The sequence below is a fragment of the Lagenorhynchus albirostris genome, chromosome 5 (genome assembly GCF_949774975.1).
Source record: "Lagenorhynchus albirostris chromosome 5, mLagAlb1.1, whole genome shotgun sequence".
In the NCBI taxonomy this organism is placed as follows: domain Eukaryota; kingdom Metazoa; phylum Chordata; class Mammalia; order Artiodactyla; family Delphinidae; genus Lagenorhynchus; species Lagenorhynchus albirostris.
Window position 1 is genome coordinate 130462386 of NC_083099.1, and position 14874 is coordinate 130477259.

The 14874-nt window shown below is 35.9% G+C and overlaps 1 protein-coding gene across 9 annotated transcripts in view; it reads right to left on the reverse strand.

Moving 5' to 3' along the window:
• The window catches only part of GRIK1 (glutamate ionotropic receptor kainate type subunit 1), a 417625-nt gene that overhangs the window by 13540 nt on the left and 389211 nt on the right, over window positions 1-14874 (reverse strand). For 6 of the 9 annotated variants that reach the window (XM_060149425.1, XM_060149424.1, XM_060149419.1 and 3 more), the window contains 2 exons: window positions 8998-9223; window positions 3844-4094 (listed from right to left, as the gene is read on the reverse strand). In XM_060149425.1, the coding sequence (XP_060005408.1) occupies window positions 3844-4094; window positions 8998-9223 (477 nt within the window). Of the gene's footprint in view, window positions 1-2358; window positions 2509-3843; window positions 4095-8997; window positions 9224-14874 lie in introns of those variants that run through there. The other 3 variants (XM_060149423.1, XM_060149421.1, XM_060149420.1) reach the window with 1 other exon arrangement.

The window sequence follows — 14874 nt, forward strand, 5'->3', positions numbered from 1 at the left end:
ACGCATGTGACAATGTACACCGGATACGGGAGTTAACTTACATGACTGGACATGAGAACGCACGTTTGCATCTTTGAAAGTTCTCAAATTGAAGGTTCGTATGTAGGGGACTTACTGTACTGTATGTTAAAACACTTTGAAACCATAAAATAATATGTAACTATCAGAATTAGGTAGTATACAGTTTAAAGTAGTCCATAAATATTAATTTTATCCAAACCTCTGAATGACACTTTTAAAGGATACTCTCTATAGAAAGACAAGTTTTTTTTACCATTAACCCTGATCATCTATACCTCATCAATCACCATTGAACTTTTTGGGTAGCATTTTTGATTTATTAAAGAGTCCTTGGGAATATAAATTTATGTAATTTGTGTTTTCTATATATAGAATCAATGAATTATGTAATATTTATTTCAACATCTGATGGGGGTTTTTTTGTTTTTTTTTGTTTTTTTGTTTTTTTTTTGTGGTACATGGGCCTCTCATTGTTGTGGCCTCTCCCGTTGCGGGGCACAGGCTCCAGACGCGTAGGCTCAGCCGCCAAGGCTCATGGGCCCAGCCGCTCCGCGGTATGTAATATCTTCACGGACCGGGGCACGAACCCGTGTCCCCTGCATCGTCAGGCGGACTCTCAACCACTGTGCCACCAGGGAAGCCCCATCTGATGTTTTTGATTATGGGGATGTGAACTCTGATCTAGGGCAAACAGTATGTTGCTTTTACCCCAATAACAGCTAATAAATGTCAGTGTAATTTATAGACATTTCCTTAAAAGTAAATTTATTTAAAGAAGAAACCAAGACTGAGAAACAATCAGAGCAAGAGTCAACTCTCCTGAACATGTTTTACTGGAGAAATCTAGAGTTGATTGAAGAGACTCGTGATTCAGAAATTGGAACCCATTTAAAGCTAAGCAAAGAGAAGGCAAAATGCTAAATGATTGCACAGATGGCCTATCTCTACTTCTGAGAAATATATTTTTGGGGATCACTTCACATGTCAAAAGGTAACCCCATTAAGGAGAACAAAGATCAACTTATCCCATATTGAGGGAAGATGAAGGGCATCTTCAATTCCCCTATTCACTGTGAAGAGGGAAAGAGCTCAGAGGGACAGCAGACATCCTGTCACAACAAATTAAGTATGTAGTTGGCTTTCTATGTCACAAACTCAGTTAGAGTGAAAATTATTTACAGCATTTTGAATGCAGGTGGGAAATAAATCTACAAAGATCCGTAACTAATGTGTGTGGAAATTCTTTCGTCTATTTACTTTTTCCTCCTTGTCCTTCTCCCCAGTATACTTGGAATGAATTGAAAATGGCAAAGGATCCAGAGGAATGAGTGTGAAAGTGTCGAGGCTCAGAAAAGATTGCTACAAAAACAACCACTCTCTTAGGACAGGAATGAAATAATATCTTGTGAAAAGATGTTCTTCAGTGCAAAGAATGAGGGCAAGTGAGTGGAAAATAGAAGATGCTAGGCATTAATTTCTACCTTAGGACTGTGCTTGGAGCTTGCAAAATATAATCTATAACTTGAAAAAAAAATCACAGTTCCTTAAAGATTCTGAGCATACTACCTATCTGAACCTACAGAAGATTGTTAAGCTCTACAAGTAAATGTTACTTGAGAGCTTGATGGTAATGAATTTCTCTGCAGGGATTATTTTTGACTCTGTTGTGTCTTCCTGAGTGATGTTCACCTTAGCTAATGCTCTTCTTCCATGACACCAGAGGTTTCAAGTTTAGTTTTCATTTTCTGGGTCACTTTTTTGAATCTTTAAAATCTAAGACTTCTTGGAATCTCAGTGTAAATAGTACATTTCAAATAGTAGACTCAATTTGAATGAAAAATTAACATTGTTAAGGAGTTATTATAAAAAGATGGGGCTTTGGGTACTTGGAAAGTGTGGATCTACAGAGTGTATGGTACAGGGAGAAGAAAAGAGGAGAAAAAAAGGTTCACAAAGATGAAAAGAATTCCTCCAAATATCGTTTTGTTTTCATGCTTTGCACTGTTGAAAGTCTGAATCTACTTTTGCATGAGGCAAGAGGTGCTTATTTTTAATACATGAAAATACAACTAAGATAACCATTCTCTTGATGGTATAGACAATTCCTGCAAACACACATATCTTGGAATCTGTATACACCTAATATGCTGCTGTTTCAATATAAAATGCACATGTGTCTCCAGTGCATTGAATTCAATGTTCAGAGTACATGAGTTTTGCTATCTTAAAACAAGGATAGGGATTATGGCTATTTATGCTTAGTAGATACAGACATCATCAACACCACCAATTAGCAGAAGCAGTTTCTACTTGGCACAACTTATTTTTTTTTAATGATTACACAGTGTGAATTGAGGACTGTGTCCGAATCCCTCTCTCCTCTCGAATTAATTTGCCACATCCTAAATCCGTAGATAAAGTGGTTCCGGAAGTGGAGCTGGTTGGATGGGTTTGCTTACACTGCAGTCCATAAAAGAAACAAAAAGGCTTGCATGCAAAAGAAATGAGAAAAATATAGAAAAAATGAATAAATCAGAAGCAAAAATGGGCGTTTAAACGAAAATTTAAATCAAATGAAGCTGGCAATTATGAGAAGCACATTAAAGCATAACATATACAAGCTTTTAGTTTTCAAATTATTTGCATAAAACAAGACACCTCAAGAGCAAATCGAAAGTTAAAGCAGATCAGTCCATTCTCCCTTTTACTTAGACAGTTTTCTCTAACAAGGTCTCTGAAAATGGTGCTTAATGTTCTTACAATTGCCTTGTAATTTTGGGAAAAATTTCAGGATGAAGCCAGGTTATAATCAATCATCCCCATCTCTGGGAACTTAAGGAGAGTTTCGACTTAAAGGAAGTGGGACTCGTATGAGATTATTAATGAAAACTGACTACATTATTTGTGGGGTCCAGAACAAAATGGAAATGTAGAGCCCCTTTTTCTAAAATTATTAAGAATTTTAAGACATTGATAGTTGAGCATTAAAGTAGGCCTGTTATTAATAGTTCATAGTTTCAAAATTCTAACAATACTTTTAAATTGTTTGGGTAACCAAATACTCTATAATGGGCATGAGCTTTGTGTTTTGTTTATTCTCATATGCCTATGAAGGAATTATCTTTAATCACCGTCATCTTATTCAGAATAGTGTAAGCTCTTGATGTGATTTTCATCAAAACTAAAAGTAACAGGCAAAAAATGGTTGACTGTTGAAATCAACGATAATCCTAAAATTTGGAAAAATAGATTCTTTAATATATTTTATCATCATTCTGTACTGTTCATCATTTTTCTGGCAAATATTTTTGTGAATTATTCTTTTACAAAATGTACTTTGATAGAGGTAAATGCTCAGTTTCAAAATATTACATTTATATCTTTATCTAAATTGCTTTGCATTAGTACATGTGCTTAGTACCTACACTTAGGAGATGTAACATTTCTCTCAAAGATCTTTTTATATATTTTCCAATTTTGGATTTACTTCTTCCTTGCTCTATCTAGGGTTTCTATCGTAAGGGTAAATAACTGTTAAAGAAATTAACTGAGTTTGGAATTTTTGCACTGTCATTCCAAATAGTGATAATTGAATTTAGTGTATAAGGTGCTTCCTTCTTCTCATTAATAAATGATGCGGCTACAGTACCAGCAGCACCTGGCAGGGATTCAATAGCTCTTAGCTCTAACTCAAAAATGGCCATTCTGGGCATCTAGTTCAATAGACTGTTACAAAAAAAGAGCAAGCATCCTTTAAACTCCCAAACTTAAGACAGATAATACAAACCAAAAACCACCCGGTCCTAGAAAGAGATGACTCACCTGCTCAATATCGTTGTTTTTCCGTGATTTGTATATAAATTCTCCAATGGCTACAAATACAGAAAGGACCAGTCCAGCAGCCAGAACAATGAAGATACCCCCAATATTTTCTACTCCCAGAGCACTGGCCTCTTTGTTATCTTCCTCAGGGCAGCCATTTCCCCGCCACCATTTCTCTTTCATCATATGCAGTTTCCCCTCTTCTTGTAATTGAAGAATAGCAATAGTAATTTTATCCCGGTAAGGAGAGCCTGTAAGTGAGGTAATTTGGATATTGGTCACCCAAAGGCTGAAGAAGATGTGAAGAAGGATTACTGTCTTAGGGGTAACTACTTTATGGCTGTTGGAAAACCCCAATCCATAATTTGACTGGCAAAGGGCAATCCTATATTTTGAAGGATCTAAATAATTGGACAGCAAAAGGCTGACATGTTGAGATTAACTCTTAGCCACACTGTCTGTTCCTTTTAAACAAGGGAAAGCTGAGCTGGGAATTCCATGACATCCCGCTGCTTCTGGTGAGTTTTTTATGAATCTTTTCCCACATTAGGGAATTTCATTGTTTAGATTCCACTTTTTCTAGGTTTTTGGATGTCTAATATTTTGACAGCCTGGCTAAATGATCACCAGTACCATTTCCTCTTCTTCCTATGGGAGTAGCTAGACATTTCCTAGTCTCCTTTACAATTCATTGTGGTGATTGACCGATTGCTAGCCATTGGGAGCTAAAGTGATGTATGACTATTTCCAGTCCTGTCTCATAAATCCTCCCAACATGATCCTCTACTCTTTCCCTCTCTTCCCTCAAATACTCAGCATGGGGGAAAGGATTTTAAGTCACTAGGAATACTGGAACCACCAGTTAGAAAGGGATTGGGTCCAAGGATGACTGCATGAAGCAGAATCTCTGTTTCAACCCACTGTTGGACCATGACAAGTTCAAGAAATAAATATGTATTGTGTTGGCCACTAAAAATTTGCAGATGTTGGTTATAGTAATTTGTCTATACTGACTAATACACCTATTAAGATACTCTTATGAGTAGGTTTTGAATAATTTAAACAACATTCAGCTAGGTTTAGAAAATTTGCAAGCACTTTAATGATATTATTTATACTCTATTTTCTAGTAATGCCTTTGAACTTTTAATTATGTTAGGGCTAGAGAGCATCAACATGGTCCTGCAGCCACAGCTTGTCCAACACTGGATTCCTATGTTAATTAAAGCAATGGAAGAAATTAAAAAAAAAAGATGGTAAGATTTCTTTCCCTAATTTCTCCTTGGACACTAAGGATTTTTGTAAGTGTTTCTTCTACTTAGTAGGAAAGCAATACATTCTAGCTCTTTCTGTTTGTAAACTTTAACGTTCTTCTTGGTGGAAATAGAAAAATGCAAAAAAAGTAGCAAATAGAAAAATGTGGCATCTTAGAACCAGAAGAGATCTTAGGAACCATATAGTCCCAGTCTACTTATTTTTAGAATTGAAGAAATTGAGGATGTGAAGATATGGGTGAAAGTAATAGTTGCTGGTAGAGCCAAGAATTTAACTCAATTCTCCTAACTTCTCTCTTAGTGTTATTTTCATTAAAGTTTCTCCCTTCACCCCCATGTCATCTCCCCCCTCCCCCGTATACCTTATGTTCTAGGGCATGGTTAGAAAAGCAGAAGATTAATATTGTGACATGTGTCATTTTCCCCATTCCTCCCAAGACTTCCTAAAGTCATTGTCAGTCCCTCAAGATCAAGTGTAAAAGAAGAGCAAAATGTTTTGGCGTTAGATTGTGGCTTATCAATTAAAAATATGGATTTTTGGTGAGAAAATGGCTCTTGACAGCCAAATTAAAAGATATTGGCTGCTTGCTTAAACAACTTCAGAATAATGGTTAATGTCAAAATTAGCACCATTAACAATAATATGTGAACAATTAAGTGAATCAAGAGAGCTTTGCTTTAATGTACGAGAAAGTGCTTTGAAGAGTGTGAGAATGATCCATAGGGTAACAATTGCAGCAATAATCATAGCAGTATACACAGTGGGTACTCAGTAAATGCTGACTGATGCTTTCCTTTTGCCTTCAGGCTGTACAATACCTAAAATATTTCAGGCAGTTGGGGATTGTTTCTCTGTTTAAGGTGGGTCTCTAAGGAAGGTAATTTCCAGCCTCCTGGTAACCTGTTTAAGCCTTAACTGCTCTCGTTCTCTTCAAGTTTTATTTTAAGTCCCTCAGGAGGCACATTTCCAGAGCTTCTGTCCTGAGAGTCTCTAAGAAACAAAGTCTTCGATTTTGTGTTGTGACTGAGCAACTTTGCCAATCTTTGACTGTGAGAAGGAATTTTAAGCCTTAAGGGAGTCAGGGCAAGACCAGAAGTATGTGGAGAATTGTTTATATTTGAATATATTTTAGCTTCAATTTTTTTTGTTGTTGTTGCTTAAATGGACTGAATGACATTGGAAGTGATTTATTACAAGTCACTTGAAAAAAATACATATGTATATCACGGATCTTCCTGAATAGCAGCTGATCTTTCTTAAAGAGTCAATTCATCATAGAAGAAACATCTCACAAATTTATCCAACAGCTGTATTCCCAATGGATGTATTCTCTCTGAGGTCTGCCATCTGTTCCAATTATTCCTTCATTGTTTTAGTTTTAAAAGGATGACAGGTTTATAACCACTATGAAAAATTCCTGGAGTGTATTTCTTTTCATCTAGGGAGGGGGAAAAACTCTTCAACTTTGGAATTTGTATGTCAGAGAATGCATGACGTTGGCAAAATGTAGACTGAACTGGAATATTCAAATCTCTTAATATCATATTATATAAAATATAGTGATACTCATCACAGGGTCAGCCTCACTCACATGGAGTCAGAGTCATTTTTAAAGTGCTGCATTAATTTAGGAGTGTTTCTGAAAGGACCCCTTGATGCTTCCCCATTCCTCACCAATATTCCAATATTTTAACTTTAGAGTTGTATTTCATTCAGTAGCAGAAATGCCTATTAAAAGTCTCATATTATAGTGTAAATATTCTCAGAAGAAGTGGTACACATTGTAATTTTCTATCGTTACTACCAGACTGGAAATTTGGTGGGCAAAGAGGGGAATTAAAAGGTGGTGGAGATGGAGCTGAGGATGGAATGGTAAAAGTACAGTTTTCAACTTTATAATTTAATCTAAAGATGGTTCCATTAAGAAACTATAGTTGTTTTTTCTAAGACACAAAATATATTACAATCAATCATAAGGTCTTGATTTGGAAAAGATTCAGGAAAAGGCACCCAATCCTGGTGTTCTTGTCTGACTCATGGTTCATTTAACTAAAATCAGCAGTGATGGGATATTAAAAAATAACATGTCTAGCTTCTTTCTCCAGTCTTAAAAAAAAAAAAAAGGAGAAGGGTTGTTGCTTGTGAGCTATTGTGAAGTGGTGGAAGGAGGGTTATAAAAAAAATAAAAAAATAAAATGAGGTGATAAAGCCTGGTTAGGGAGATAGGACATTGTTTCTCAAATCAAAAAGAAGCATAGTAACCTTTTAGTTAGTGTATAACAATCACACTGAGTTCTCTGCAGAGCACACCGACTTAGTTTTAGGAGAGCTTACCACTTGAGAAAAAAATGTACACTTCATTTGCAATACTGGCATTTTCATCAGGAAAAATTATTGGAAATAAAGGGGCAAGAAGGTAGTTACAGGTTGCCTAGCCCAATCATTCTGAAGATTTATTTAGAGGACATACATAACAACTTATTTAGAGGAAAAGGAGATTTTACCCAATTGATATAAGTTAATTTCTTTATAGCATATATTTCTAGCATCAGATAGATTACATGGAGTCAAATTAGTTATGTATTCATGTTCAAAGGTGGAGAGAGTTGACCTTCTTTACCTGGTTAATCAAATTAGTATTGATCAAAAGTTAAATATGGGCTACATATTCTTTTTTAAAAAGTAAATTTATTGCCAAATTAAGCCATCAGGAGTATTCATGTAAAATCTGATTTTTTTTCATGAAAAATAGAAGATCTGATAATGTTGGGCTCTAATTCCCACAGCTACTGACCTGAAAGGCATTTGCCCCCTTTAGATGAGTATGTTGTCTCTAATTCTCCATACTTGCTACCATTCCCTACTGCTTCTTCAAACAAACAAGCTTTATTCAATTATACCTGCTTGGCTTCTGTAAGCATTTGAGTTTGCGATCCCTGTCTAGTGTTGAGGGAACTGGATAATCCCTTTCAACAGGTGAAAATAATAATATACCTTGGGTCCTTAATTATCTGATTTAACTGTAACTATGATTTCTTACTGGACTAACCCAGTGGTCTAAGATGGCCTCCAATTCCTCCCCTTGGGAATGCTTATCAGAAAATTACTGATGACTCACTTGAGAAGAGCAGATTGCTACCATATCAGAACTTTATACAATACAGTTTCTGTAGTGAGGGAAATAGAGAGTTTTCTATAGGGAGGTCATTGTCCCTTGAATACAGAATATAGTTCTATATCCCAGACATGCAAGAAGAACTAGCTGTGTTGGTCTGTATGCCTACAAGGTAATAATATCCTTAGATTGAGCAGTGGTACAAAATCAAGGACTAGGAATATTTGGAGATTTTATTAATGATTGAATCTGACATACTGCCTGAGCAAATTATAATTTAATCTTAATCCTTTTTCTTCTGACAGATATAGTTTTGCTTTTCTATCTATTTACATAGAACACTAGCTCTTTAACTTTGTCATCTATATGTATAGTTAATTTTGTTGTATTCTAATATAATTTAAGATAGAAAAAACTATACAGGCATATATAGGAACTGAAGAAAATAATGAGAAGAGTGTTAATTAGGAAGATATTCTTTTAACAATATTTGGGGTAAAATAAAATCTATGTACTCAAATGTATATGCAGTGGTAGAACTTGAAAGAAACAATGAGTTAAAAGTTTATTAGGTTAAATATCTTGGAATCTTCAATTCAGAGCATGCCTATGATCTGTACTGTCATTTCCCTTATTTATTAGTCCACTGAAGACATTGTAGACTTTCTCAGAATGTAGAGTAGATATCTCTGAGCCCATTCCTTTCTATACTTTGTAACTGACATTGCCCATCTCAGTCTTTGCTACTGCCTTGCCTCTCTTACCTATAGGTGTTCCCACTCCATAACCTTTGGAGTCAATGAGGCCCCCGATCTGAGTGAGGTTACAGTTTCTCTGCGTCACATACTCAATGTTGGTGGACTCCATCAGCAAGGCATAGTCAGTGGTGAGCACACGTTGGATGCCCTCATCACTGTTTTTGACCAGGGCAGTCTGCTGCCTGCTACTCATGAAAGCCCACATCTTCTCGTAGGTGGATATCTTCGATTTCTGCAGGGAAAGAAAGCACACCCACCAGCAGAGAGTGCTGAGAAAATATGTCCTAAAGCTATTCAAAACTCCTGGGGTTCAAATAGCATAGGGAGGATTCTTTCTCTTTAGGTAGGAAACCGGTATTGATGATCCTGGGACTTCAGTTTGGTAGTTGAAAGGAGCCCAATTCACTATAGGAAAACCTTTGGAGGCACTGAGGCAGCTGTAGAGGAAAAAGAGATCTTACCCAACTGATGTAAGACATTGCCTCAAGATCCTTTGGCTGATTTCAGTAGGGAAGAAAGAAGATTAGTATCAATGACAACATTTGCCTAAGGAACTCTGGCCACTTAAGAACAAGTCCTCAAGACCCACTAGGCCAAGGGGTGACTAGATCACCCTAAGACTCTACTCATTTTTTCCATTGCCTTGAACGACTTAACTTCAGTAGACATTGTTTTGCTTTTTTCTTGTATGTAAGTTTTGATACCTGATCCAACATTCCTTTGCAGGGGACAGCCTTGGGATAAATCACATACCTTCTCTGCTTTATTTATGAAAGAACTGCCAATTACTCTTATCTTTTCTAGAAAACTTAGAGTGCAAATGCTCTTTTCATATTAAATTCAGATCAGAAAACTCTTCCTACTATATTTTTATAAGCCTTTTTATATATACATTCAATTTAAAATTGCAATTATATTTTAGATAATGAGGACTGAATTTTCATTTGAAAGTGTTCATGATTTTGTCTTTTCCTTTATTCTTCAGCTTCTTGATTCAGTAATAAGCCATATATATGGTATATATTACATATGCATCTATACCTTCCACTATCTCATTATCTTACTTTCTTTGTTAAAATATACTGCCTAAGTTTTCATATTGCTTAGGTATAAATTTTCTATTCTTTTGAATAGTGATCTGTAAATAGTTTACATTTAATTCTGTAATTTCCATATTGTTCTAATTTTTTTCTGTATTTGTCTTCATTTGCATCAACACTCCCCTCCATTTATTTGGAAGATGGAAGAGATTATGAGAATTACTGATAATTCCAAGCTACTCCAGCTCTTGCGTTGTATATGGTACACACGCGCGCGCACACACACACACACACACACACATACACACACGAGCTTCCTTGGAAGGCACAGAGCTTATCATCTCAGGAGTGCAAGGAAGTTTAAAACATGATTTGGGGCCACAGCAATAAATGGAATACCTGTGTAATAAACTATAGTGTGATTATTCATGGTCAAGTGTTCCTGAAGGCTCATTCAGTTCTGAACTCTATTTAAGACCTGGGTTAACGCTGTAGGCTTTATGAGTTAAGGGAGGGCAGATAGCTTTATTTTGGATTATTAGGTATTTGAAGAACCCCTTGAGAAAGGTCTTGTGAGACAAATAGCAATTCAATATACAGTACCTTATAGATACTGGTATTTTATGGAAACCATTTTGTCATGATTAGGCCCCTGTGAATTACTCCTCATCCCCACAGATATCTGAAAGTTGAGGTTCATGTCTCCATTGAAAAGGTATGTTTTTGAGGTAGGGTTCAATGCCTCATTTGTTGGGTAATTTTAGCCTGGAAGAGTCTGTTAATGCTAAAATTATAATAAAGAGCTACTTGTACAAGTGCACGGAAGTCAGTCTGTCTTTTGGCAGTAAACGCACTGCTGGGAAAATTATTCTTCTACCAGGAAACTACCTTAAGGGAAAATAATTTTCTTAGAATTATGAAATTTTATAGTTGATGGAAACTTTAGAAATTGGCTCATTCATGCTTTTTACACAGAGGGGGAAATTTTGGTACAGAAGATTTGGAGAGTTCATGAAAATCACAAAACTCGTTAGTATCAGAGCTAATACTGGACCTCTGGACCCCTGACATCTAATTCAATGTTCTTTCCACTGTACTATGCTGATTTTGGGTAGTGCTACCAAGTGGGATTAGTATGCACTCATACCAGACGTGGCTCACCATGTTGGCACTTGACAGCCCTCAAAGTGGTCTACATTCTTGGAACCGTATCCATTAATCATGTTCTTTTTCTTTTTCTTTTTTTTTATTATTTTATTTTTGGCTGTGTTGGGCCTTTGTTGCTGCGCATGGGCTTTCTCTAGTTGTGGCGAAGCACGGGCTTCTCATTGCAGTGGCTTCTCTTGTTGTGGAGCACAGGCTCTAGGCACGTGGGCTTCAGTAGCTGCAGCACTTGGGCTCTGTAGTTGTGGCATGTGGGCCCTAGAGCATGAGGGCTTCAGTAGTTGTGGCTCACAGGGTCTAGAGCACAGGCTCAGTAGTTGTGGCACACGGGCTTAGTTGCTCTGCAGCATGTGGGGTCTTCCAGGGCCAGGGATTAAACCCATGTCCCCTGCATTGGCAGGCGGATTCTTAACCATTGCACCACCAGGAAAGTCCCTCATTAATCATGTTCTTGGTGCCACCACAATATCCAAGAGCTACAGAACTTCTAAAGTCTTACTCTCAATTTCTTTTGTCTCATCACAGCTTAGTAACACAATGTTCCCTGAGTCAACACGTTTGTGTTGACCACCACACGTTAACTAGCACTGCTCTGTGGAGCTGAAGGTCATGGATTTAATTCAACCACACTTACTTCTTCCTTTTTGGAGTAGAAGGTTGTTCTTGGCTTGAACTGCCTGAGGTACTGGAAGAGAAATCTAGCAGGCATGGAATTTGAACCATTGAACAGCAGAACTTTTTCTAAGAAAATGATCACTTGGGGGAATTGCTCAAGTTGAAGGTATAGGGAACATTCTAAATTTCTTTGACACCCTCCTATTATTTTTGCTCCAGTCTAATAATGGTAAACATAATGGGACAGAGAATAGCACCCTTCTGCTTTTAGTTAAAGTTCTCTTTCATCATTTAGAAAGTTTGCTGTTGTGGGGATCCATTGTATTCTACATTTGAAATTATAGACTGTTTGACAAGCTGGGGAGCTTAGATAAATAGGAAGACCCAGAATGTGGCTAAGGAATAACCTTTTTAACAGTTAAAAATATCTGTAGATGGCTTAGGATATGGTGAGTTTTCTACTACTGGAAACGTACAAGAAGAATTTCATGGATGGATGAGTTTCACTTAAGGATCCTTCAACCCACAGGTTCTACTCACTAGACCAACCTTTTCATATTACTTATGCAGGTCCTGACTTCAAGGACAGTTAAGTGCCACCCAGGGGTCCTATTGGTTAGTGAAAGAACCAATACAGAGTCATGGCCTCTTTCCTCCTTATTCTTGAGTTCCATCCACTGTCAAACCATGTTCTGTAATGTTTATTTTTTGTTTTGTCAAAAAGTACTATTCTAAGAGTAGTTAAATTAGATTTATTTCTTTTTAATAGACTATTTTTAAGACAGATTTTAATAATTCTTAAAAATAGAAGCATACTTCATGGGACATTATCATAAATATTAAAAGACTTAGCAAACCATTTGAATGACAGTGTGGATGTTTCTGCACTTGTAAATCTTCTATAGTCTCAGCCTGCTAAATTGCTCTAAATGATATATATTTAAAAAGAAGAAACAGTGATTGCAACTTATTTCACTGAATATGTCAAACGTGAATTAGAATATTTGTAAAGTACTCTGAGCTTCTTATCAAAAGTCACAAAAACTGAAAAGTCCTCATTTATTAAATCTGAAATCATCCAGGTTTTTTTTTTTTAATCCTAGAGGAGAGTCAAGGTTAAATGCATTTACTTTGTCTGGTTAAACCTGATTATGTGGCTATTCTGATGCTGATGAAATGTTGGCAAAGAATAAGCATTCTTTTCATCTAAAATCTGTTATAAGGGAGTATTACTGTATCACCATCTGATGACTGTTGTTTATTTCTCTTTTTTCTCCCATAATGCATGCAAGTTAAACACTCAATGGGAAATAATTTACAACGGGTCTCTGTGCAGTTAAAAACTATTTATTGAAAATAGTAATAATAACCAGCATGTGCAGTGTTTACTGTGTGCCCAAAACTATTCTAAGCACTTTGCATGTATTAATCTATTTAATCTTCACAGTGTTCATATGAGAAAGATACCATTATTATTTCTCCTTTACAGATGAAGAAACAGAACGCCACATAAAGAAATGATGAAGCCAGGATTTGATCCCAGCAATCTGGCTCCAGGGTTTATGTTCTTAACTAATAGGGAATCAACTGTTTGTTTTAATACACAGAACATCAAACTTATGACTCGGCTAATGTTTTAACATCACTGACACATTTTCTTAAGAAATAATTTCAGTAAATAGCTGTGGCATCTTTTCTATTATAACTAGAGCTGCTGAAAATCTTGTAGTCATGACACAATGCATGGAAACAATTTATATGTATTTAGACAGCTTATATTTGTTTAGACAAAAAAATTAGACAGTGTTTTAGGAAGTGCAACAGTTGGAACCTGGAAGGAAATGTAGATATTGTTTATATTTTTCCTTATTTTGTATTTCATATAGTTCCATTGTTTTTAGTTTCAGGGTTTCTGCTATAACAGGAAAAGTATGTGTAAATTCTGGAGTGTAATACAATCTTAAGACTGATAGAACCTGCATTTTATAGACATATCCCTCTAATATTTCATTTTTACTGAAATAAACATTATTTAACACATTATTTCTTCAACCAGGTTATAGGGCTTCTACAGTAAAGATGTATAATCCTATTATTCAGTAGAATGAACAACTGTGCAATTCTACTTCAGACCAACATGCTTAAAGATTTTATATAGATACCTGTTTATATGTTTATTTTTACATATATCCATACCCCACACATATACACTGAAGATAGATTATTGATATTTGATTTTTGTTATCTTGTCAAAAATGATCATATAAATATGGTAAATATATGCTTATTGAACAAATAAAACATCAAATATAATTACATTTTAAAATCTGATCTCCAATTTACTTTACATAAATGCCGATTTAAAAAAAAAACACACCACCTTAAAAATCAGTCAAAGACATGGAAATCAACCATGTAGAAATCCAAACTTGTAAAGCAGATATATCAGAGGTGAATAGTTGCCTTAAAAGCAACCATTTCCTCTAACACAAGATTAGATCTATCATTTCATGAAATAATAAATTCTCATGGACATTTAGGTTGTTTCCATGTCCTGGCTATTGTAAATAGTGTCCATGAGAATTTATTATTTCATGAAATGATAGATCTAATCTTGTGTTAGAGGAAATGGTTGCTTTTAAGGCAACTATTCACCTCTGATATATCTGCTTTACAAGTTTGGATTTCTACATGCCAGGACATGGAAATAACCTAAGTGTCCATTGACAGATGAATGGATAAAGATGTGGCACATATATACAATAAAATATTACTCAGCCATAAAAATAAATGAAATTGAGTTATCTGTAGTGAGGTGGATGGACCTAGAGTCTGTCATACAGAGTCAAGTAATTCAGAAAGAGAAAAACAAATACTGTATGCTAACACATATATATGGAACCTAAAAAAAAAAAAGGCTCTGAAGAACCTAAGGGCAGGACAGGAACAAAGACACAGACATAGAGAATGGACTTGAGGACTTGGGGAGAGGGGAGGGTAAGCTGGGACGAAGTGAGAGAGTGACATTGACATATATACACTACCAAATGTAAAATAGCTAGTG